Source organism: Sinocyclocheilus grahami, unplaced genomic scaffold (genome assembly GCF_001515645.1).
Source record: "Sinocyclocheilus grahami isolate Dianchi unplaced genomic scaffold, SAMN03320097.WGS_v1.1 scaffold33.1, whole genome shotgun sequence".
NCBI classification, from domain to species: Eukaryota; Metazoa; Chordata; class Actinopteri; order Cypriniformes; family Cyprinidae; genus Sinocyclocheilus; species Sinocyclocheilus grahami.
In genome coordinates, this window is record NW_015505212.1 from 713,821 (window position 1) to 739,960 (window position 26,140).

Sequence of the window (26,140 nt, forward strand, 5' to 3'; positions counted from 1 at the left end):
AACTGTTTCTTGCAGAAGCTGAAAAAAAAAAAAACTTCTTCTATGAGCAGAAAAATATCAATAGTGCTGAATTGCCTCCACCTAGTGTTCGAATGATGAAGCTGCTGTTTTCATATTCAGTGTCTAGAGGTGTAGACTAGAGTAGTTTTACATGCAGAGGATCAGCTATTGCATATCCAGGATCCACAATCGAAAAGATAAATATAGCTTATACGAAGCCTATTCACAGAGCACATAAAAAAGCATTAAAAGTCCAAAAATGTAACAGAATTCTCAAACAAACTTGAAGAACATCTATACATGACACGATCATTTAACTGCCGTCTATTCAACCAATATCACTGAAAGCTCGTGACAGAGAATCTAGCTCTGTGCTCGGGGGAGCAGAATGCAGACAGATGAGATGAGAGGCCCTTAAAGGCGTTTGACAGCGTGCTTCCCTTTAAGAGCCAGTTATGCGTCACCTGACCAGGTCTACCGACCACCGACGAGGCAGGACCGTAACCCGCATTACCAGAAAAATAAGCAAGTACAATATCCAGGATCTGCACAATATAGCAGTGAAACGTGAAAATATACTTGTCTTCAAAGTAAACTCCTGCCCTTGAAAAGGCTTGAACGAGACACATCATCATCATCATCCGACCGGACGGGAAGGACACACGGGCTGCGACCGAATATTAACGAGGCTCCGGAATCCCGAGCAGGTTTATAGTGAAGGGTTAATCAACCGAGCGTTTGCAACTCGTTTTTATTCGTTTATTTAATTAACTTCGTCACTAAAATAACCAATTCAACGCAAAACTCTCTGTCTTTTCGGTTAGATGGGGTTTTTCATACATATGATAATCAAAGGTGAAGGTTTAACGTATTAATTTGATTATTTATTTCCCACTAGAGCCAGAAAATATCTCGTCATAGGGCGTTACGTAATAGAGGCATTATCCAGGGTGCTGAAACCAACCCATGCTAGGCGCCTACGAGGGAATTTTTTTAAGCATTCAATTGAAAGTATATATATATATTGTGTGCTTTTAAATACGCAATTTCAGCCGCTCTGGTTGGAAACCGAAACGAGGTATTGACATTGTCAGTTTCTCGAGAGCCACTTTGGATTCCGTTTCTTTTTTTGTCGGCGAATATCATATGCATTTCGGCTGTCCTTCCCCCTGAAGTTGATTCTCGAGGTGGTTGTCAACGCTACCGGGAGAAAATGTCGGGACAGACACTGACGGATCGCATCGCCGCGGCGCAGTACCAGCTCACCGGATCCGATGTGGCTCGTGCCGTTTGCAAAGCCACCACGCACGAGGTGATGGCGCCCAAGAAGAAGCACCTGGAGTGTAAGTGAGACATTTTGCACGCACCCTCGTTCCTAAGACCTGGCGCTGTCCAGTTCAGCACCACAGTCCAATGCGTACAATAATGAAGCTGTGTTTACCGTGCATTTTGCACAGGCCTCTGCATTATGCATGGTTTGCACTCAGTAAGGTTGTTTGCTACCAGATGCAATTCTGTAAATGTAAAACCTGCCCTTTTTAAGGTGCATTTGATATAAGGAGCTTAGTGTGTCAGTGTGTGTGAAGCTGACTGAAGGCAAACTGACAGCACAGAACAAACCCTGAAGTGTCTTTATGTGGGTGGCTTGTCTCAAACTGAGATGACAGAAGGAAACCGACTGCATTTAGACAAGACATAAAGGCAACAAAGCATCTTCATGTCGGCCTCGAGCTCTGTGTCCTGCAGGAGAAGGCCTTCTGAATTATAAATCGATCAGCCAAAGCATGCATGTATTATTTACAAAGCCAAAGGTGAGCACACTGGTATGCAAGGCGAGGAATCAAAAGCCACGTGTGAGTGAATATCAGCAATCCATTCATCAGGGAATTATAGATGCTTAAGATGTTTCCTGATATCACAGCCCACTTTAAGCTCTTCTGAAATCCATAGATTCGCTTTGTCTTGGCACAGTTTAGCACTTGTGAAAAAGTGCAGCGTTCATTGCACAGAAACTCATTTTACTTTAGCAGAGTCAGATGTTTATGACAAGAAATGTGTTTGATGAGTTGCTGTCTTATTACTCCAGGCATTTGTCTGTTGAATTGGAAGGCGTGAGGGGTGTTGGCGAGGTTGTCATGGAAACTGAAGTAGATTATTGGGGAAGGGGGAGGAGTGAGTGACATCATGATGACATGCTATCAGTTTGCACAAGAGGGTCTTCATTCTAAGACAGGCTGCATTTGCTTTGAATAAAAAGACTGAAGTTACAGGAATAGTTTACCCAAAAATGAAAATCTGCTGAAAATGTACTCACACAAGATATGGATGGGTTTGTTTCTTCATCAGAACAGATTTGGGGAAATTTAGCATTGTATCACTTGCTCACCAGTGGATCCTTTGAGAGTCCAAACAGCTGATAAAAACATCACAATAATCCACAAGAAATCCACGCCACTCCAGTCCATCGATTAACATCTTGTGAAGTGAAAAGCTGCATGTTTGTAAGAAATAAATCCATCATTAAGGCTAAAATACGAGTCCATTGTCCATAACATTGCTTTCTTCGGAATCTGTTCAGATGAAGAAACAAATTCATCGAAATCTTGTAGTGCTGCTGCATAGGAGTTTACTTAAATATGAGTAGGATACTGTCTTGTTAGATACATTTTCTATATTATATTTGGCAGGACAGATATTTATGATGTTGCATCATATACAGTAGAAATGAGACCCAAGAAGCCGTTTAGTCATGTGCTCACACTAATGTGGCCTAGCAGATGACTGTGCATGTGTGTGTGTGTGTTTGCGATGTGTCTGTATTTACACTGCCTGTAATCCGGTCACATGAAGCACAGCATCTTGAGCAATTCCATAATCCCAATGAGCTGCACCTGCTCACATATTCATAACCTACATATGTACAGGGACTGCTGTGGCATATACTTCAAAATATTATGATGTCACATAGCTACATATTGCACTAGTGTTAATACACTGTATCTCAGTGTGTGTTTTAATCTGAACTATTCTTGGCTTCTTAACTCCACTGCCATGTGTTCTCTAGCAGCCATGACCAACATATTGGCACCCTGAGCACAATGTTATATGTTTTATTTAAGACAAGCTCTGTTGAGAAGCCTATCAAGAAGATTTCAGGGTCAACCTGCACTCCAAATCAAACCAAAGAAAAAATATTTATATTTTGCTTACAGAAAATGAACCCTGTTTTACGACCACATTTTCCACCAAATTTCCCAATGCAAATAATAATGATGTACTATTTAAATTAGAAATTTCTTTAATTCATGCTGATTTCAGTTTTAAAAAATCCTATTGAGAATCTAATGATAATCATTATTGAGAATAATGGGAATAAAGTACTGAGTATTTAGGGACAATGAAATCGCAATTGTCAAAACAACAGGCTTAATTTCTTTATGCTCAAAAAAAAAAAAAAAAAAAAAAAAAATATATATATATATATATATATATATATTTAGAGTAAAATGTAGCTTGAACATGTTTTCATGTGTTTACCCATTTTTCGGTTCTGTTACTTTGGTCCCATTTGACCGGAAACTGATATTGTGTCGGAAAGAAGTTAATTTTACAGTTTTATTTTGTGTGTAGTTGATTTGAAAGGACTTAATTTAGATTACCTTCACACTCCATATACAGTATGTTTCTAAACGTTAGATTTCTACTTAATCTGGCAAACCAGATTTTCATGACATACATTTGATTTCCTTTGATTTTGTTCAAAAAGAAAATATTGAATGACCTCAATCTCTCTGACTAGAACATTTCTGTCATTTTTTTCCTCATGCACTCCACTGCATGCAGTATGTTGTAAAGTGCAAGAAAAATGCACAGTCATATTGTTGTTTATCTCTGTGGGGCTGTTTCTGGCTTCCTTAATGCAATTGTGGATATTAATTTTCCCCTTGAGAATCTGTCTGGTGGTTCAGTAATCATAAAGCTCTGAAAATCTTCATTCACATTGTAGTACATAACGCTGTAGTGGTAAGTGTGTGTTTTTTTGTGTGCAGATCTGATCTCAACCACCAATGAGACAAACGTGAACATCCCTCAGATGGCTGACACACTATTTGAAAGATCCACTAATGCCAGCTGGGTGGTCGTGTTCAAAGCTCTGACCACGACCCACCACATATGCATTTTCGGTTCTGTTACTTTGGTCCCATTTGACCGGAAACTGATATTGTGTCGGAAAGAAGTTAATTTTACAGTTTTATTTTGTGTGTAGTTGATTTGAAAGGACTTAATTTAGATTACCTTCACACTCCATATACAGTATGTTTCTAAACGTTAGATTTCTACTTAATCTGGCAAACCAGATTTTCATGACATACATTTGATTTCCTTTGATTTTGTTCAAAAAGAAAATATTGAATGACCTCAATCTCTCTGACTAGAACATTTCTGTCATTTTTTTTCCTCATGCACTCCACTGCATGCAGTATGTTGTAAAGTGCAAGAAAAATGCACAGTCATATTGTTGTTTATCTCTGTGGGGTTGTTTCTGGCTTCCTTAATGCAATTGTGGATATTAATTTTCCCCTTGAGAATCTGTCTGGTGGTTCAGTAATCATAAAGCTCTGAAAATCTTCATTCACATTGTAGTACATAACGCTGTAGTGGTAAGTGTGTGTTTTTTTGTGTGCAGATCTGATCTCAACCACCAATGAGACAAACGTGAACATCCCTCAGATGGCTGACACACTATTTGAAAGATCCACTAATGCCAGCTGGGTGGTCGTGTTCAAAGCTCTGACCACGACCCACCACATATGCATCTACGGCAATGAGGTGAGGCACTTCATTACTGTTTAATCTTCTCCTTTTAGTCAAACTGTGAAGTTTAAAACTCACAGATACTGAATACTAAAATACTGTGTCCGTTTTTAAATCGCTGCAGAGATTCATCCAGTATTTGGCCTCAAGGACTTCCCTGTTCAATCTCAGCAACTTTATTGACAAAACAGGCTCCCATGGTGAGATTCTGTACATCTGTGTGTGAGTTAAATGGATAAAGACACATAAACTTCAATTCAATTTTATTTAAAATAGTTCACCCAAAAATGAAAATTTGCTGAAAATGTATTTAGTCACCCTCAGGCCATCCAAGATGTCGATGAGTTTGTTTCTTCGTGGGAAAAGGTTTGGAGAAATGTAGCATTCCATCACTTGCTCATCAATGGATCCTCTGCAGTGAATGGGTGCCGTCAGAATGAGAGTCCAAACAGCTGATAAAAACATTACAATAATCCACAAGTAATCCACACCACTCCAGTCCATCAGTTAACATCTTGTGAAGGGAAAAGTGGTGTGGACTCTCATTCTGACGGCACCCATTCACTGCAGACGATCCATTGATGAGCAAGTGATGTATTGCTAAATTTCTCCAAATCTGTTACAATGAAGAAACAAACTCATCAACATCTTGGATGGCCTGAGGGTGAGTAAAAAAAAATAAGCAAATGTACATTTTTGGGTGAACTATTCCTTTAATAATTAATATTTTTTAAGCAGTCGATACAGTAAATGGCTTTAAATTTGATCTCTGTTTTACTAAGGTCAACTAAAAATGTTTATTCCTGTTTTTCCTTTTCTGTCTCGAAGGCTATGACATGTCTACATTCATCAGACGATATGCACGGTACTTGAATGAGAAGGCATATGCTTACCGTGCGATGGCCTTCGACTTCATTCGAGTTAAGAAGGGGTATGTCGATGGATTCTGGGAATAGAAGGACACATTGGCAACATTTAGACACTTGTTACTCCAAGTTATTAAATATTATGTCAGAGCTGTTACACTTACAAAACACAAAGAGAACGTCATCTCTTAAGTTAGAGAGAATGCAAGGATGGTTTCTCAGGATTCAAAAACTTTTAGCACTCAGTCTTATATAGTGTGTGTGTGTGTGTGTGTGCGTGTGCACTCAGAGCTGATGGTGTGATGAGGACTATGGCTCCTGACAAGCTTTTGAAGGCCATGCCTGCCCTTCAGACTCAAGTGGACACACTGCTGGAGTTTGATGTGAGTAGCATCTCCCACAACATCTGGAACCTTCTGTGAAAATGGCCCATTAACTGAGAATGAGCTTGATGATTTTGTTCTTTCACCGGTTTGTTGACTTGATTGTATTTATTTCAATGTACTTTATTATTATTTGGCCAGGAACAGAAGGTCAAACTCTATTTTATTATCCACATTACTGTTTTAAATACTCCCTTTTGTCTTGTTCTCTGTCCTTTTCAGGTTCATCCTAAAGACTTGAACAATAGCATCATAAATGCAGCATTCCTGCTTCTCTTTAAGGATCTGATAAAGCTCTTCGCCTCCTACAATGACGGCATCATCAATTTATTAGGTATGTGATAATAATTTTATGATCTCAATCTCTGAACATCATTAGATCATTCAATAATCTTTTATCTTGAAACTAATGGTTCTGCTTTTAATTATACAGAGAAATACTTCAAAATGAAGAAGTCTGAGTGCAAGGATTCTCTGGAAATGTATAAGAAATTTCTGACCCGGGTGACCAAAATCGCAGAGTTCATGAAAATCGCTGAGGTAAGGCCAGAAGCAGAATTTTTTTCAAGTCAAATATTTGGATAGAATATCAATTCACTACATTATTACTGTGTTTCTGTTGCAGCAAATAGGAGTGGATAAGAATGACATTCCCGACATCTCCTATGTAAGTCAGCCACGGCACATCTTGAAAATAAACATCTGTCCTTTCATATGTGCCATTTGTTGGTGTGTCACTAGCTCTTATTTAATATTAGAATCAGGTTAAGTATTGATTTCTTGATGTCAATGGCTTTTAAAACTTTATAGCATGGGAAGAGTATACCAATCTTTTAAAATAATTAAGTAAAGCTGGTGTGAGTGTCAAAAAGCTTTTCATCCATCCTAACTGAGAGTCATTATCAAAACAACTTCCTGTGGGGATTCCCAGTGTTTGCACCCCCGCGTAGTTGCAGACCTGGCAGATTCAGACAATGAAGACTGTCCCTTTAAAGACTGCTGCAACGAAGAGCCGGTAACCATGACGACTGATACGGGACGCAGAATGCATCTCAGTGCATTGCTTTTACCTGCTTGTATAGAAGCCCTTCCTACCTGGGCTAGTCACAAAACACTAGTTTTTAACATGCTGTTACTGGATGTTTTACAGCAATAAGAAGAACTAATTTCCTTTCCTAAAAAGTGTCATTAAATAACAATTAATGTTCAGAACATATTATGAATCTGACTGTACTGACACTAGTGGATGAGGATACAAAAATTTTAACCGAATTAAGCTGCATAATGACAATATTGTCTTCTGTAGAGCTGCTTTTGAAGTTGTTTCATAAATGATGAACTTTGCAGCATTCACACTGTTACTGAACTTAATTGAATCAACACTGAACAGAATTAAGTTGAAAAAAATTACATTATTGTTTACTATAGAGCTGAAGGGTTTATAGCTGAAACTGAAGTTATTTCATGACTTCTACAACATTTACTACACTATTACGGAACAGAATCAACACTGAACGAAATTGAGCTGATTGATGACACGATTGTCTTTTTAGAGCTGCTTTACAGCTGAAATCAAAGAATGTTGGAACATTAACACTGCTATTTTCTTGTTTAATAATGTGAAGGTGCTTTGAACAATCTTTATTGTATAAAGTGACGCTATGCAAGTGACTTTTTTTACTTGAATTTCTCTCTAAGACTGATAGGTTGCATCATAATTAGCTTTTTGTTTAGAAACTGAGAAAAGCAATGCACTGAAGTCCAATTCTGTCCCACAGTTTGTGCTTTGAGCTGATTTTGCGGTGCTGTGAGGAGTGCTTTGGGTAAAGATTTTCACTGGGTTTTGATGTGGTCTTTATTTGTTTGAATTTGCTGTGGAGATACTGAAATTAAATATGCTCTGATGATTTTTCTACTGTCTTTACACCGCTTTCCTTTTCTCATATTTGTATGTGTGTGTGTTTTATTCTGCTGTTTTCAGGCTCCCAGCAGTATTCTGGAATCTCTGGAGGCACATATGAACAGTCTAGAGGGCAAGAAAGGGTACAGGATCCCTGAAATCAATCTAAATCACTTCAAATGTCAGAGGGGAAGTACCTCTGTTCTTGTAAATCAAATGTTGCATGCTAGATGTGATAGAGAAACCTGAGAAAGGCAAATAACCATGGCTTGTCTCTGCAGTTATTATACTTTAAATCCCTTTGAATAAGACACATAAAGCCTATAAATATTAATCCTAATTTATGTTCTTTTCCTCCTCCTGCAATGGTTTGTTCAGGGAAGGGTGAGTATGTTTTAAGTAATCTCAGACATTTTCATCAGTCATATTGTTTGTATATAAAATCATTTGTTCACTTCTATTTCATTGTCTCTGCTTGTGTCCTTCAGGTCACCCACAAAGGTAAGCAGGCACATTTAAGTTTTTTTTTTTTTAGATATTACACACATTTGCTCAATCTGTTGTTCTGGGTTATGTTTCAGGAATCACCTACCAATAATGTGTCTCCAACCTCTACTCCTGCCAAATCAGCCGCTGCCGTCCCCACTTTGGAGCCCCCACGCACTGAGGCCGCGCCTGTCGCCGAAACTGCTACTGAGTGAGTGAGCCAAGTAACCACACTTCACTTCCCATCTGATAAAATGCTAATCAGAACAACAGATAATATCTAACCGTACAGCTTTCATATGTTTATAAAAGTGTTTGTCTGTCACAATGTAGTTCTCTGCTGGATCTGGACCCGTTGTCTTCCTCTGGACCTTCTACAGGAGGAGCATCAGCTGCTCCCACATCTTGGGGAGGTACAATCCACACACATACACACTTTGCAGCTCAAACCAGTGATGTTATTGTTAACTAAAGATAGAACTATTCAAAAAAAACATTTTTGTTAACTGAAATAAAGCAGAAATTAAATATAAATATTCAACATAAAACTTAAACTGAATGGAAATTAATCATATTGCCTTGAAATATTAAAATTACTAACTGAAAACTAAAATGAAATAAAACCAAAACTGAAATAAAAATATATTAAAAATATTTTAACAAACAAACACTAATAAAATGACAAAAACGCACAAAATTTTTAATTAAAAAGTAAAATAAAAATTAATTTAAAATATTAATAAAAACTTGATTTATCCATCAAGTTGACTGATTAAATCATGAAAGTAGTCTCAATTACATCAGCTACAAAGAAGAGTTTGCATGACATTTGATTAAAAATTATGATAAATTTGCAATACAACGTGCACTTTTAACTTTATATTGATTCACTACAAAACCAAACTTGCCACAAACCAAAAATAATGTGAAAAACTGACCTGGGTAGAGGAACTTTAAGTATCTGTATTGCATTCCTCCTTACATTCCTACTCTTAATGAATGCTTGACCTAATTTGAAATATCTTTTTCTGTCTGGCTGTCATGGGCTGCTATCACATCAGATCTGCTGGGCTCAGGTAAACGTTATTGGCCTTTGATTTTATGTTAAATAAGTGTTTTTATGCAATTTGATGTGTTAAATGTCTCATTCACTTTATTAAGCATTTGTTGTAGTTCATCTAGCAAACAGAAATTAGAGTATGACAGTCCTAAGTATGACAAAACAAAGCTAGTCTCCTAAAGCCCACTTAACATCTCTGTGTCAATCCCTCAGTCTTTGCTCAGTAGAATCTCTCCCTCTCTTTCTCTCTCTCTCTCTCTCTCTCTCTCTCTCTCTCTCTCTCTCTTTTGCTCTTACCATCTTCTTTGGTTCCTTTCCTGGTTATCTGTTTACGTTGTGTTTATATTGGTCTGTTGTGGGCGTGGCTATGCAGAAATAGGCTCCCTTACTACAGAGACTCTCCTTCCTGACCCAACCCCTGCCATAGACTCCAACTCCTCAGCCACGCCCACCACCACAGCCGCTGAGGCAGCTGTTTCTTTGGCTCCTCCTCCTTCCGCTGCCGGTGCTTCCTCCGGCTCAGCGGATCTCTTCGGAGGTCAGTAGTGAGGTTTCTTCCTTCAAGAAGAGTTTTCTGGGGGAAAAGGCTGTGCCACATTCTGAAACGGAGAAAGAAAATAAAAGATTAGATAGAAATCACAGTTTGTGCTTCATTCGTAAAGTCTGTAGTCACCTTTGCTCCACCATTTGTGTCCGCAGTAGAAATCTAGAGCTTCTTATTTCCTTTCAAATGTTATATTTTCCATGCTACACTTTTGCAGTTTTCTTTTGACATTCATTTGCCATCAATGCATCACAAGATGACTGTGTATTAAAATTACATAAATTAATTATAATCATTTGATTATTCTAATGTGTTAATTTGCAGAACGCACAGTAAGGTTAATCAGGTTTTATTTACAGTTCAGTTTCAGTTTAGTGCTTAATACACATACATACTCAAAATATATAAAGTAGAAAGGAAAAAGAAAAAAATTATAAACAAAATGAATAATACAAATCAATTATACTTGATCTATTATACTTAAATTCAGCAACTGCAAATAGGTTTAAAATAAAATTGATATCAAAACTGACCCATTTTATTTTCTAATACATTTTCCTAGAGCAAGTTCCAGATAAAAAGAAAAAAGCACCTCTGAAACGACTCTCATTTTTGGTTTCCATCAGCATGGGCTATCAGTTAAAAGTCAATAAACGGATATTTTGTGAATATTTTAGGCTACTATTGTGGGTAATGCAGATTTCTAGAATCTTACCAATTTAATAATTATTTAATGCAAATTTAAACTGGTAAGATCAAGTCTTATTCTGCTTTCTTATGGTTGAATATCCTGGAAATATGTCACATTATGAAAGTAAAATGGATAATTTTCATATATGTATATATATAGAGTGGGTATATAAAATACCCCCCCCCCTTTAAAAAAATCACATTTTGTTGCTTTGTAGCATGAAATGAAGACGGATGCAATTTTTTGTTTTATCCAGCTGTATTTACTCAACTTATTAATTAAAAGTGTGCAATAAAATATGTTCACCTTGATCCATTTACGTACATAATTAAAAGTATTAACTACCTATAAAATCACAGCTTAGTAAGGTCAAAATTTCAACCAGTGTTTTTAACATTTGTGACATTAGATAATCGAGTAAGTTGAAACTCAATACTTAAGTGTAGTTCTCTATAAATAATCCTGTCATCCCCAGCACACAATGAATCTTGGGATAGTCTGAGCTGCGAAGGATCCATTTGTTGTATCCTTCATGTACCAGGAAACGGAAGGCTGCATTTCAAGGCCGCATTTTAAGGAGACTGTAAAATGGGACAGCCTTTGTCACAGTGTTATGATGTGTTCGGTCTTGGAATGCAGCCTTTGAAGGATGCAGCCCCTGAATTGGGATGCAGCTATAGTTTAAAATATTTTAAATGCAAAACCTCCTTTAATTCGAACTCTGCATGTCACTGAATCTGTTGTTTCTTTCTCCTTCTCTTTGCTATTTACTCTCTATTTCCTCTTCCTCCTTTTTTTGGCTATTATACGTCAACCATTTGGCCCTCGTGTGCGCTACTCCAGATGTGTTTGCGGCCCCTGCGGCTGAAACAGCTGCTGCTGCTGAGGGTGGGGCCGCAGCAACCACGCCCACCCCTGCTGCTGACAGCACTGCACCAACCGGTGGGTGACAACAGTTCACATGCATATGTGTGAATATGAGAATGTCGGCACATAACGGGTGAGAGAGTGTGTGTTTGCTTGTGAGTGTTTCATTTACCGGTTTGAAGAACCTCACAGAGTCTCTTCTGCTGACTCCACTCCTAATGAAGCCTCCTCTGGTCAATGTTGAGTTTTCTGTATTGGCATCGGTGTTGCCATGGAGATTGCTATCTATGTTGCTAGGGCGATAGTCTTTGAACATTGGAGTTCTGTTCTCCACGGAGCACAAGCAGATGTCGAGCGCAACACTCGTGTATCTAACAAAACCGTCTCCAACTTCCACTTTCTTTCTCATTCTTCCTTCTCTGAAGTTTCATCCTCAGGGTGATTTTATATAATAAATTCAGTCTTTCAGAGCCTGGAAGATGTTTTTAAATGTTCATCCTCTCCTCCCTGTAGATCCCTTCACTCCAGCGGCTGGTACAGCTGATCACTCCCTTCGGTTGGACCTGTTCTCCATGCAGCCAGTAGATGACAGTAACTCTCTCTTTAGCTCAGTGGCACCCACTACTGTCCAGGCATCTGTCTCCACCACCACCAGCACTGTAGCCCCCACTGCTTCCCCAGCCCCAACGATAGACCTGTTTGCTGGTAAACCCCCTTAGGCCAGAGATTTAGCAAAACCCACTTCTTAAAATCTGGATTTCCTTTCCTATTATGTTTTTCAGCGACTGCTTTTAAAGGGAAAGTCCACCCAAAAATGACAATCCTATCATGATTTAAACCCCCTCCTCATGTTCCAAACATGTATAACTTTCTTTTTTATGGAATGTAAAAGAAGATATTGGTAGAAGATGAAGATGTTGGTAACCAAAATTTTGGTTCCCACTGAATTCCATAGTATGCACAAAAATGGAAATCAATGGGAACCGGTTTGGTTACCAACATTCTTCAAAATGTCTTCTTTTGTGTTCTGCAGGAGTCAGAAATGCATACAGGTTTGGAACGACATGAGGGTGAGTAAATGATGGCAGAGTTTTCATTTTTGGGTGGACCATCCCTTTAAAGGCAACAGTTTGAATACAAATTTAGCTTTTTATTGTACTGATTTGCACTTCAATTAAAAAATTGAAGATTAATGTAACCATTTTAACGAAAAAAGCATGTTTTGTTATAGATTTTGGAGCAAGGTACTGGTACATCTTGTGGTACTGGTACATCTTGCAGTACCACAGCGTGTGACATAACGGGGTTGGTTTGCTACCTTGACCAGTAAAGTAATATAAGCATTTCTTACATTTTTTGAACACACAAATGTTATTTTAACACACAAATGTTTTTGGTTTTCACCATAATTTGGAGGAATATATATAACATCAAACTGTCTACATCATTAAGTTTTGATCGTGGTATGCCAAACATTGTTTTCATAATGCGAGGCACAGCGTGATGTAAACAAACAACACTTTATACAATATTGTTCATGTCGCATCTTATTGTTATGTCAGACCTTTCAGACATATTTGCATTACACTAAAAGCATGTTTTGTTATAGATTTTGGAGCAAGGTACTGGTACATCTTGTGGTACTGGTACATCTTGCAGTACCACAGCGTGTGACATAACGGGGTTGGTTTGCTACCTTGACCAGTAAAGTAATATAAGCATTTCTTACATTTTTTGAACACACAAATGTTATTTTAACACACAAATGTTTTTGGTTTTCACCATAATTTGGAGGAATATATATAACATCAAACTGTCTACATCACTAAGTTTTGATCGTGGTATGCCAAACATTGTTTTCATAATGCGAGGCACAGCGTGATGTAAACAAACAACACTTCATACAATATTGTTCATGTCGCATCTTATTGTTATGTCAGACCTTTCAGACATATTTGCATTACATTGGCTCGTTCAGCAGTAGTGGTATGTAACATATTTCATGTTCACCTGCGAATACACCTGCTGTTAACAGGATGCTATATCTAATCAGTTTAAACATGAAAGTGTTTTAAGCCATTTAAGTGCAAGACAACGCGAAAGAGATTTCAATGCAGTACTCGCACGCTGTTTTAGATCATTTATGTGTGCACAAATGCACGCAAAAAGCCACAGCTCGGACAGCATGCGAGTACCAAATTGAGTTCTCTTTCGCATCTTCATGAGCAAATGCACACTAAATTATGTCAGAATGACTGTCTTGACGAGTATCCAAGTAAACACGTGTTGTTTCTGACCTGCTCTTCACCCCAAACCCACGGGTTCATGACTTCTTCCACTTATTATGGGCTCAACAGTCCTTTCAAGTTCATCTTCCTTTATTTCAAAACAAGCATGTGTTCAAAAGGTAAAGAAATACTTATATTACTTCTCTGGCCAAAGGAGCTAAGCAACCCTGTCATGTCACATGCTGTGGTTTCTTAAAAATGATTATATTAATCGTGTTTGCTACTTTTTTTATTAAAGTGGAAATCAGTTTATTAAATAATGTAAACTTGACTGACTGCTTCACAATATTGTATCTTAAAAATAAATTAGGTGTAGTTTTTTTTTTGTTTTGAGTGGTTTGATTTGGTTTTTGTTATGTATTAATATTATTTATGTTTGTTTATAAATGTCTTGTTTTTAGTTTTTTTTGATCCCATGCCAGATTCATCTGTTCCCAAAACAGACCCAAACCCCAGTCTAGACCAGTTTTCAGCAGGTACACGCTACAGTAAATCCATTAACTCATCCCCTGCCTCGCTTATACTGTTTTTTCTGTATTCTGTCCTTGACAGCTCAAGGTGAGCCAAATATGCTTCTCTCCTGGGGCAGCCGAAGGAACTGTCTGTCCAACAAACTGATTTCTCTCAGTCTCTTAGGCCTTCATTCACTTCTTAATCATTCCTAATCTCTCCAGCTATGTTTCTCTTGAAACATTCCCAAGACCCATTAGTTACATTATCCACACTTAGAAACCTTTCTATTTTCGCTTCTACCCTTGGGCTTTATCTCATGAACCTATCTTCATCTATGTTCTGACCTAAAACTAATGCAATTACGGGTCCTGGTTAACATAGTTGCATAAAGTTACTCTTCAAATAATGGATGTTAAACAAGCAGGACTTTAGGGTATCAACTAAACCCTTTCCTGTGCTTTAGATGTGTTTTGTCCTCCTGCTGCTGCTCTGTCGGCCCCTATGAGCTGGCCAGACAGCGGGGCAGATCTGGACCTGTTTGGGGGTTGGTAACTACCCAGTTTGCATCCTGGGGGTTTGATTTGCATGTCTTGCTCAGATGGTTGCTGTGGATTCTGTTAAAGCTGTTCTGATGATTGATGAGATTTCCTGAGCTGACAGTTCAAAAGGCTTTAATGAGGTTTATGTGTGCGCTTTTGTGTGAGTTTGTTTCTATTTCTGACTTTTATTTATGTGTGATAACATTCTCTCTCCGTCTCTCGCTCTGGGGTTGTTTCTCAGCGTAATGGCTTTGGCTCACTCTAACCTTTTTTACCCTCATGCTGCGTGGATGGATCAGAATCTGCGGGCGCTGGAGAGGCCAAACCAGCCGCAGCAGCTGCAGGAGGAGATCTGATGTCGGGTACGTCACCCAAAGCCCTCGTGACATCTTATCTTTTTCTTTGTGTCATTTTCATTGCACTTTCAGAACAAAAGGTACACAGGGTAGATACTAGGTACCCTAAGGTACATCTTTGTACCTTACTTACCCCTAATTGGGTACCTTAAAGGTACATATTAGTACCTTTTAAAAAGTTTGGAACCTTTTTTTCTGAAAGTGTGCAGCCAAATTTTTGTCTGGTGTTCAAAACAGTCATGGATACAATACAACATCATAGTCTATAGCATGGAAAATATAGCACATTTGCGTACCCTTAGAAAAAAACCACAAATCACAAATGAGATCTCAGTAGTTTCTCTTTGAAAGCTGTGAGATTAGATGGAGAACAAATGGAGACTTGTGCTTAAAGTCAGCAAGTAACAGAAATTCTATTATAGATATTATTGTGAAGTTTGTTCAAAAAATTTTTAGAACTTGTAATGTTTAATCAAAATGTCCTAACTGGACATTCAGTGAAAACGACTTTTCAACTTTTCTCTGGTGATGTCCAATCATATAGTCTGCTTAAGCTCCACCCCTGCAAGATCATATTCATTTGCTACACCCGCATCTTAACATCCAATCAACAACCGATGAATAGAAACAAGTCCCTGCCCTACTTTTTTCAGATAATCGACTGCACCACGATGTACATCACATTTTGGAAGAACAGATCTGTCACTACTTCCATTTTATTGTGACTTAATCTCCTTCTTATCCAGTTTTTGTTCTCTTGTAGAGTTTCAGAAGAGATATCAATCTCTGCTCAGATTCACCAAGATACTAAAGTCTCCAGTATATTTATGATACTCACATTTATTCAAATGGAACATAACAGAACTCAAATGAATCATTTTTTATAAACATTTCTTCTGGGTATATGCCATTTTAACAAAGCAGAGACGTGTTTAATGTGATGTTTAGTGATGTGTGCGTGTGCCGTTGTGGCATATTGAGTCTAGACACGTTACATCTCAGTTGTGCTGTGGTGATTTTGACGTGTTGAGATTAGATCGGTTTTATTTCCATCCGTTTCTCTCATGCATGGGGTTACATTCATCTCTGCTCTACACGGACTGAGAAAGTCTTCTTCCCAATGCCTTGCTGCTTAATTCTGCTCTTTTCTCTCATTCACTCTCACTGTTTTGTGCTCATCTGATCTGTTTCTTTCTCTTTTCTTCCTGATTGTGTTCTTCTTCCATTTCTCCTTCCAATGTTTTAAATTCCCTCTCTTTATCATGTTTTCTTCATTTTCCCTCGCTTTCCCTTCATCTGGCTCTTGGGTCATTGCTTGCTTCCTCCTGTGCTACTGGTGAGTTCTGATGCTCCTACACCAGCTGCAATCCCACAGTGCATTGCTGCATTGCAGAATAGGGCTTCAGTGAATTCAACTGAAAGACTGCTAGCCAAGCTTGGAAGATTTGAAGATGAGTGGATGAATGAATGAATGAAAGTTTAAATGCTTTACAAAGATCTCTAGTGTGAGATTCTGTACAACAACATGTAGAAAGTAATGGTAGAAATGTATATTATGTGAATATTGTTAAGTCAGTGCTCAGTAAGAGCTTGTGTAGGCTATTTTAGGCTTGATTCACAACATATGTGAAGAAGAAATATTTACGCTGCTTTCCAATTCACCTACTACTTTGCCCTAAAAGTATGTACTCTTTTTGGGAAGAAAATGTGCATACTTTTGAGTATGTAGCAGAATAGTAGGTAATAGTAAGCTCACTTCGTCATAATTACATCTTTAACGAACCAATATGTTGCTTAGTTACGTGCATCCTGTCACAGTTTAAACTGCCCTGTCAATCATCTTGTCACATATTCACATTATTCACATTTATATTGATCGGCTAGTTGTGTGTCTTTCATCCTGAGAACTCTCCTCATGTGTTTGCATAATGATGCTTTTAAAAGTTAATGACCAAACGAATGTTTATGAAAGTTCACAATGTTGTTGCAGATGAAATATAACACGGATAACATTAAATAAATATTTTTTCATCAGGTTAGATATTGGTTATTTATCACTCAAAACTCTTTCTCTCCCTATCCGTCGGTCTCACATATCCGCCATGTTTGTAGTTTTTAAACTTTTTTTTATTTATGTATGTTGTTCTAATCCAGGGCTGTCCAAACTCGGTCCTGGAGGGCTGCAGAGTTTAGCTCCAACTTGCCGCAACACACCTGACTGGAAGTTTCTATGCCTAGTAAAGAGCTTGATTAGCTGGTTCAGGTGTGTTTAATTAGGGTTGGAGCTAAACTCTGCAGGACAACGGCCCTCCAGGACCGAGTTTGGACAGCCCTGTTCTAATCGAATCCTCTTCCAACACGCAATGGGTTGTGGGCAATATTTGCCGTTAGAGTGTGCATGGATCTGCACTTCAAATTTCCACCGAAAATTGTAAACCATCCAGGTACCTCACATTTCAACATACTACGATTTGGGACATACTAATTCTAATTAGCATTAGTGTTTTTTTTTTTATTATTTATGTACTAATATTGTCTTTAATATATTGAATTAGCTTTTTTATTTACATAGTTTTTATTGTAATATTTGGTCATTTAATGTGCTTAACTTTTCAGTTAACAAAAACATTTTAATAGTTAACTGTAATAATACCATGTAGTAACCCAGAAATCATGTTATTTTCAGTATTTAGCTGCAGTTTGTGGCGTCATTATTAAAGCACAAAGCAAGCCTTTGGTAGTTCTGCTTATGCATGCTGTGTGAAACAAGTCTTATGCTTTGTTAAATATTGATAGTGATGGTAAATGTTATGATGAAATGAATGTTTAATGTGTCATGAGTTCATGTGAGTGTAGCCGATGATAGCGCTCAGCTTCCTCTCTTCTTGCACTCATCTTAAACATTTTTCTTGTACTGGTTGCCATAGAGATGTACACTGTACAGTATAAGGGTTGGTAGCATTCAGTTTAGCTCCCATTTTGTTACTATTACTCAAATTCAAGCTCACAATGTTTTTCTTACTCTTCACTCCCCCTTAAAGCTTTCGATGGATTGGGTGATGTGCTCATGCCAGCTATGGCTCCGCAGGCAGCAGGGGCCACCTCACCGATCAAACCCATGGGAGGAAACCTGGACTCAGCTATGGCCAACATGGCCAGCAGTACGTTCCCATCCACTTTTAATTTGGTGTACTCCAAAATCATAGTCTTAAAATTAAAGGTTCCTTATTCGCAGCTATGGTTCCATGAAGAACCTTTAGAAGGTTCTTTATAGTGGAAAAAGCTTCTTTAGATTATTTAAAATGTTCTGCACACTAAGAAAAATAAAAGTTCTTTGCAGTACCCTAAATAATTCTTCTATGGCAAAAGAAAAAAAAAACCTTTTGGAACCTTTATTTTAAAGAGTACAGCAAAAAATTGTTCTTTTAAAGATTAAGGTTCCATGAAGAATATTTAATATCCATGGAATCTTTTAATTCCACAAAAGGTTCTTTATAGTGGGAAAAGGTTCTTTAGATTTTTTTAAAGTTCTTCACACTAGGAAAAAAATATTTCTTTTTAGAACTGTTCACTTAAAGGTTCTTTTGGGAACCAAAAATGCTAATTCTATGGCATCATGGCAAAAAATGTTTATGTATGTGTGTATATATATATATATATATATATATATATATATATATATTTAAGAGTGTACGACTAACTTAACATGGTAAGAATCTAAAAATATATGTTTCGTGTCTGTGCAGATTTGGCAGTGGGGAACCAGAAACCGTAAGCTACAGTAACTTCCTACTCTATATTTCACTATATTTTCTTGTCCTCTCAAAATAAATATTTGTGTATTTGTTCCTCCTCTATTTCTGTCTTTTTTTTCTTCTCTCAGGGGTGAAGCAGCTGGAGGGGCGAACTGGCAAGCGCAGGTACCGACCCCTAGCTGGGGCGTTGCCATGGTAAATGTTGTGTTGTTCTGTAGATGTGGAGCATGGGGGTGGAGTTGCATGGCTTTGAGCAGCATGGCGTGGAGCCAATCACAAGCTTCCTCTCCTCCCCGCCCCTCTCTTGGCTCCTATCAGCTGAATGAAAAGGACTAAAGAGGAGGAGCTTTCTCAAATTTGAAACTTAGTGTTGAAAAATCAACTGTACATTTCTTAACTTATTATTATTAATTGCACTGGTGCTCCTGGAATTTAGATAATTGCTTATTTACAAAAGGATGTTTCCAACTTTGAATTCATAATCTTAATCTTACTTTCAATTTTTTTTGCAATGTTGTGTTATTTTTTGTGCAATGTGAACAAAGCCAAAGAGTAGCTTCAAATCAAGTCAATTTACATGAATATTGCATTTCAGGTTTAGTCTTGATTTTAGAGCTTCAAACCTGTTTGGCTTACTAAACATACATGCATGATTCAAATTCACACTTACATCAAACTGCTAACCACCATCCCATGTGTGCAGATTCCCTTCTGTGTGTCTGTGTGTCAGAGTCGTTTTGTTCAGGTGTTGTCCTGTTCTGTGTAGTTTGGTGCTAACCTTCCCCCCCATCCCTCCCACCCACTTAGACTTCCCCTATCGGGGTCTGTCCTGTCATGGGATCCCCGTCACCGTTTGGCATGGTAAGAGTGTGTGTTTATGTGTGTGTGTGTGAGTGTGCAGGTGTATGTGTCTCTTACTGTGTCTCTCTGTAACTCACAGCCTGGTGCAGGAGCTGCTCCCATGATGCCTGGCTCACCAATGATGGCCACGCAGCAACCAATGATGAGGCCACAGTTTCCCGCAGCAGGAGCCCCTGGACAACCGGTATTTTAGACATGCATGCAGTTGAATTTACTGATATAGTTATTTGGTGTGTAAATACACACATATTTATTATCGCTCCTTGCATGTGTGCGTGTCCTCCTCAGATCTCTCCAGGAATAGCCCAGAGTCCCAGGAAGCCTCCCCCTCCTAAAGACCCTCTCGCTGACCTCAATATCAAAGACTTCATGTAGACGAACAGCTGGTGTAAGTTTCACTACAGCTAGAGCAGATGTGCAATTTGACCACAGGACACACAATGAGACACATCTGAAATTATGTTCTGTATCTGATGCATATGCAATATTAAGAACGTAGTTGAAAATAGCCTGCTTTTAGAAGCAAAACATTTACATGAGGCTGTAACCACCAGGGGAAGACAGTCCAATCAGTATTTAATCAACATTCAATATCTGTACAGTCATTCAATATTTGAGACTTAGAAAGTGTTGTATTGCAAAAAAAAAACTGAGTTTGAGTTTTTTTTCCAGTGTATAATACTGAAACCCATTTATTTTTTTCTCTATTGCAGTTGTCACACTTATTGTGCAGACCTGATGAATCAGACGTGTGTATTCTTTCTTCCATTCATCACAATGAGGGCATCCAGTCCCTCCTTTTCTCTCTTTCCCTTCCCTGTCTGTTGTTGTAGCACAAACCGTGAATGTGAATAAGTACATGTGTGTGTGTGTTTGTATTTCAATGTTCTCAGTTACTTCAGATCTATATATTTAAAAAAAAAAAATTAAACAGGAGGAGAATGACAGATGCATTCTTGAATGTGCATCTGCATGTCTCTTGAGGATAGATGTGCATTCATTTTTCCTGGCTCGCTTTCCGTGGGAAATCAAATCAAAAGTGTGACGTTTTATGTGGAAAATGTTTTTTTGCTGTGGTGAATATCACTGGGCCGGTCTGTGTCATCATCAGTGGAGTATTAGTCATCTTTTGACCATGGAATAACTTCTGTGGGAACAATATCAACGTATTACGAGTTAAGATAGTGTCTCACGTACTGTTTGTTTTTATCAATGCCCTGATTTTATTCTTTTTCGTATCTATCGATTGTGAGTTACATGCAACATGTGACTATTTTATGAAAATACATATGCATTTTAAAGAATTTTAAAAGGCAGATTGTTTTGAATATCCTTAGTCTTTATTTTGAGATAAAAAGTTTGAATATATTTTAGTTATGTCAGAAGTTTACTTTGCATACTACATGGCTAGTTAGTAATCCCATTAGTACAAATGTCTGTCCATCACAAGGCACTGAGCCGATCAAGTCCTGCTAGTATGTACAATATAATATCTCAGCATGTAATCCCTCTGTTGAGCAAAGGGGATGCCATTGAGCCAGATCAGATTCTATCAGCAGCAAGTTCACCAACATCTTAATCATCAAATCAGTCTTAAAAGAATAGTTCAACCAAAAATTAAAATTTGCTTAAAATGTACTCACCCTCAGGCCATCCAAGATGTAGTTGAGTTTTGTTCCTTCATTAGAACAGAAATGTATCACATCACTGTCTCACCAATGGATCCTGTGCAGTGAATGGGTGCCGTCAGAATGAGAGTCCAAACAGCTGATAAACACATCACAATAATCCACAAGTAATCCACACCACTCCAGTTCATCAATCAACATGAAACAAAAACATGTGTGTTTGTAAGGAACAAATCCATCAAAACAGTTGTAACTTCAAAACGTTGCTTTCGGCTAAAATATGAGTCGTATCTATAAAATTGCTTTCTCCGGTGAAAGTCGTCTCATCTGAATCAGGAGAGAAAAAGGCACATATGAAACCATTTACAACAGACCAAAACAGTTCTAAACAAATATTGGTGGATTTCAATGAGAGAGGACAACAAGGAACACCCTTTTTCACTGGAGGAAGCGTTATTATGGATTATTGCATCATATTTAGGCCAGAAATGACGGTTTAAAGTTAAAATGCCTCAATGATGGATTTGTTTCTTACATACGTGCAGCTTTTCAATCACAAATTGTTGATTAATGTACTGGAGTGGTGTAGATTACTTGTGATGTTTTTATCAGCTGTTTAGACTCTCATTCTGACAGCACACATTCACTGCAGAGGATCCATTGCTGAGCAAGTGATGTAATGCCAAATTTCACCAAATCTGTCCTGATGAAGAAAAACTCGTCGACATATTGGATGTCCTGAGGGTGAGTGAGCAAATTTAAATTTTTTCAATGAACTGTTAAATATACCTGGCTGCCTGTTTTGTTGTATTACAAGTGAGTGTATTACCAATACTATTTGCTACAAGTATCAAGGATATCAAAGGGATGAACGGCAGTTTAATGGGACAGTATTGCATTTTATCGATGGCTGTTTTTTATTTCATCTGAACATTTTGTTGATAAATTTTATTTTTGGATGGAATAACACCCTCTGCCCCTCCCACCTTTGTGCATGTTAGTCCTGTTGAAATGCAATAAACAGTGATCTGGAGAGAAACATAATTTAGTCATTATTAGGTAAAGTGCTTGACAATGAGGATCATATAAACATACATAATCCCAATTCTGTGTCTCTTTCTGATGCACAAGCATCTAATGTCTCTTTGTTACACGGCAAACAAAATATAGAGTTGAGGCAATCCAGGATGTCGAGGCCAAGATGAAGATGGCATAAGGTATTTATGGCAAAAACGACACTGACAAATCCACAACCTCTGAGCAAACCAGTGTTGCCAAATGATGAACACGGATGGGTATGAATAAACATCAGCGTCCCCAAATCTCATTCTCAGACAGTGTTTGGCATGACAGAAAATACTTCTTAATAAATAAATGTGTAGCAGAAAAGAGCACTGATGGCTAACAGAGCGACGGACAGCATCATGTTCTTCCTGGTCTCTACTCTCAGCACCTGCAGCTCCTTTTCTGAAGAATAAAACGTACAAGATACTATCACATAAAAATTGCTCCCACAATAATTTTCTTTACCAAGTGATGCAATGCATCAAGAAATCAGAAATGCGGTCACCATTTTGCATGCTTCATAAGAATTTTAGGAAAATAGCTTGTGTATTTTGAATAAACAAATCTACAAATTCATACACTGGGTATTATTACAAAATGTATAATTTGTTATTACAGTCCATGACCAATGCACTTAATTTTCATTGTCAAAATGTATGCATTTTTACACCCCTAAACTTTCCAGAAAACTGACTAACCGTATTTCGGTATTCTTTCATTCAATGTGGTCATCTCATCTTCCAGGGCCAGCCTGTAAGCACATTAAAAGACTCGTTTGCTGTATTAGATAATGCGGCAAAACGCTTATTGTGTTTATAATGATGTTGGCATAATCACCTGTCGTTGTCTGAGAGTTGCTCTTTTCTCTGAATTCTGCCCTCTCCAGGTTGTTTTTACAGTGTAATTATAGTTGCCAAATCCGCGTATTATACCCGACTTTGGGCTTCTTTTTTTATAAAGTTGCGTGAAAAAATCCCAGGTCGCGGGTTGCGGTTTTTTGGGCTTATTTAAAAAAAATATGGTTGCTTGCTAGGGAAATCTGACAAGCAACTTCGTTTCTTTATTTATGTTCGCCGTATTCTCCAATGCATTGAATGCCACTCTGTCTGCTCGCAGTTAATAGCCAACCAGTGCAATAATAGAAGTGCTGCAGCGTAATTTGCCAAATGTCCCGCCCCCTCCTCCCCCTTCATTGGAGAGAATCACGTTCAAAAAGAAGGCGCGTGCCGTGACACTGTAATCCAAGCGATGACAGAAGTAGACGTAGAGGAGTGGGATGACTTTCTTTTAGCCTATTTTTTAATTTTTACAATGTTTTTGTAATGTATTAATTATCACGGGCTGTAATAAAAAACAAGTAGTCCTATACTAATACTAAGAGTAAATATGGTTCGAATAGCCTATATTATAGTAGGCTATAAATATGTGGCTATGTTACAGCTCCCCGTTGAAGCTCTTGTGTTTTTCTCCTTTTCCATCTCTCCAATCATATTCTGCACACAGGTGATTGGAGATTAGTTTTGGTCCCATCTTTGTTGCAGTTTGCTGCTTTTTGTAAAATAGCTTCTGTTTTTGCTTTTCAGATAAAAGAGTGGTTTCAGTTTAATAGGTTGCAGGCTCACTTATTGGTAATAAATAATTGATAATAAATCATATTGATAATAATAAATCATCAAAAAAATTGGCTTGTTTTTGAAGCAGCGGTTGTTTATTTGTCTTGCGAGAGTTGGCCATTTGCGCTCTTCTTTAAAGAGACCAACCTATGAGCATCATATCTCAATAGATACAACGATATGAATGGCACTATGACACAACGACATTATGATCTGCTTTACTTTGTTCTTGTTTTTTAATATATATATAATTTCACATCTAATTTTCATTAGACTGACATAAGTGTAAGGTTATCTGTTAGCTGTTTCATACACATAATACGGCACACATTTTCATCTATTAATATGCCATTTACCTCGCTTGCCCCACTTATTATCTCTTTCTTCAAGGTTCTTGATTTACTCATTTTGGAGGATCTGAGGCTCTTACTGGGTATAAATCATGGGAATAGCAAATACTTCCGTACACACTGTCTTGCTTGTCGCTCGCAGTCTATGGTGAGATGAGATTCATACTGCCACCTGCTGTCGGAGAGGTGATATTACATATTGGACACAGCGCCATCCATCCACATATTAATGGCAGCACTTGAATTATTATTGATTGCTTTTTATTTATTGAACATATCTCACCCCAAAAAACAAAAACAAAAAAAATAATTTAATTACATATATTTTGGAGAAAATTAAGCTTAGATTTGTACTGTAATATTAAAAATGGACAGAATTTGTATTACTATTGATAGCATATGAGTTATAAAACATATCTCATAAAAAGCGTGAATAAACAAACAAACAAATAAAACCTATATTTGTGCTGTAATACTGAAAATTAACATCATTTGTACTATTGATTGATTTTTATTTATTAATAAACATGTCACCCAAAATATTAATAAACAAATTAAGTCATTAGTTTGAAAAATATTTTTAAAAGAAAAATGACAGAATTTGTATTACTATTGATAGCATATGAGTTATAAAACATATCTCATAAAAAGCGTGAATAAACAAACAAACAAATAAAACCTATATTTGTGCTGTAATACTGAAAATTAACATCATTTGTACTATTGATTGATTTTATTTATTAATAAACATGTCACCCAAAATATTAATAAACAAATTAAGTCATTAGTTTGAAAAATATTTTTAAAAGAAAAATTAGCCTATATTTGTACTGTAATACTGAAAATTAACATCATTTGTACTATTGATTGATTTTATTTATTAATAAACATGTCACCCAAAATATTAATAAACAAATTAAGTCATTAGTTTGAAAAATATTTTTAAAAGAAAAATTAGCCTATATTTGTACTGTAATACTGAAAATGATCCTGTCACCTTTCTATTGTACAGATAATTATTTTTTATTAAAATCAGAATAAACGGAAGTCTTGTATAACACATACCACAATGTATTTTTTCTTTTGATTTTTGGGGTTAAAGATGATCCAGACTCTCAGATTGTGTTTAGTCTGTGTGTATGTGTGTAAAAATACAAAATAAGACAAGGGACAATATTTAATAACCTTCTAATTTTTTATATCACATAATCAGTAATACAATTTGTTGAATTGTTCTACAATTTTGAAACTATTAAAGAGATCTACAGCTACTTTCTAATCAAGTTAAATGTGAGTATTGCCATTACCGCCACCAGGGCGGTGCCACCAACCAGCAGCACAGGGAGTTCAAAGGGTGCAGCTGAAAGCGGGTCTGCCTTTGGAACAACCTCTTCTGAAGATGACGCTGGCACACTAGGTGCATTAATAGAGCCTGATTGAGAAGCATGAGGTTCCTCTGAGTGTGTGAGTGTGGAGGGTGGGAGATTATCTAAAACCTGTGAGATGATTTCAGCCAATGTATTTTTTCTTTTGATTTTTGGGGTTAAAGATGATCCAGACTCTCAGATTGTGTTTAGTCTGTGTGTATGTGTGTAAAAATACAAAATAAGACAATATTTA

The 26,140-nt window shown here is 37.4% G+C and overlaps 1 protein-coding gene and 1 long non-coding RNA gene across 5 annotated transcripts; one reads left to right on the top strand and one right to left on the bottom strand.

The window, feature by feature from the left end:
- Positions 1–228: 228 nt before the first annotated feature.
- LOC107579412 (clathrin coat assembly protein AP180-like) lies at positions 229–21,639 on the top strand. 4 transcript variants are annotated; one of them, XM_016265248.1, is made up of 24 exons: positions 229–1,343; positions 4,050–4,171; positions 4,810–4,830; positions 4,940–5,015; positions 5,644–5,746; positions 5,971–6,064; positions 6,287–6,398; positions 6,498–6,604; positions 6,690–6,731; positions 8,046–8,107; positions 8,343–8,348; positions 8,453–8,465; positions 8,546–8,661; positions 8,784–8,863; positions 9,512–9,526; positions 9,884–10,048; positions 11,589–11,687; positions 15,192–15,254; positions 18,290–18,409; positions 18,995–19,019; positions 19,132–19,198; positions 19,944–20,048; positions 20,153–20,252; positions 20,578–21,639. In XM_016265248.1, exons 1-23 carry the CDS (start codon positions 1,214–1,216, stop codon positions 20,237–20,239), a joined length of 1,830 nt encoding a protein of 609 aa, XP_016120734.1. In that variant the 5' UTR covers positions 229–1,213; the 3' UTR covers positions 20,240–20,252; positions 20,578–21,639. The 4 variants fall into 4 exon arrangements, with proteins under 4 accessions (XP_016120734.1, XP_016120748.1, XP_016120740.1 ...); XM_016265262.1 differs by having other exon boundaries at positions 18,323–18,409; XM_016265254.1 differs by having other exon boundaries at positions 233–1,343; positions 19,132–19,168.
- A 17-nt stretch (positions 21,640–21,656) lies between these two features.
- LOC107580009 (uncharacterized) lies at positions 21,657–23,537 on the bottom strand. The gene is made up of 3 exons (XR_001608572.1): positions 23,395–23,537; positions 23,256–23,308; positions 21,657–22,959 (listed from the first exon to the last, which is right to left on the bottom strand). It is a non-coding gene; the product is annotated as an uncharacterized lncRNA (long non-coding RNA).
- Positions 23,538–26,140: the final 2,603 nt, after the last annotated feature.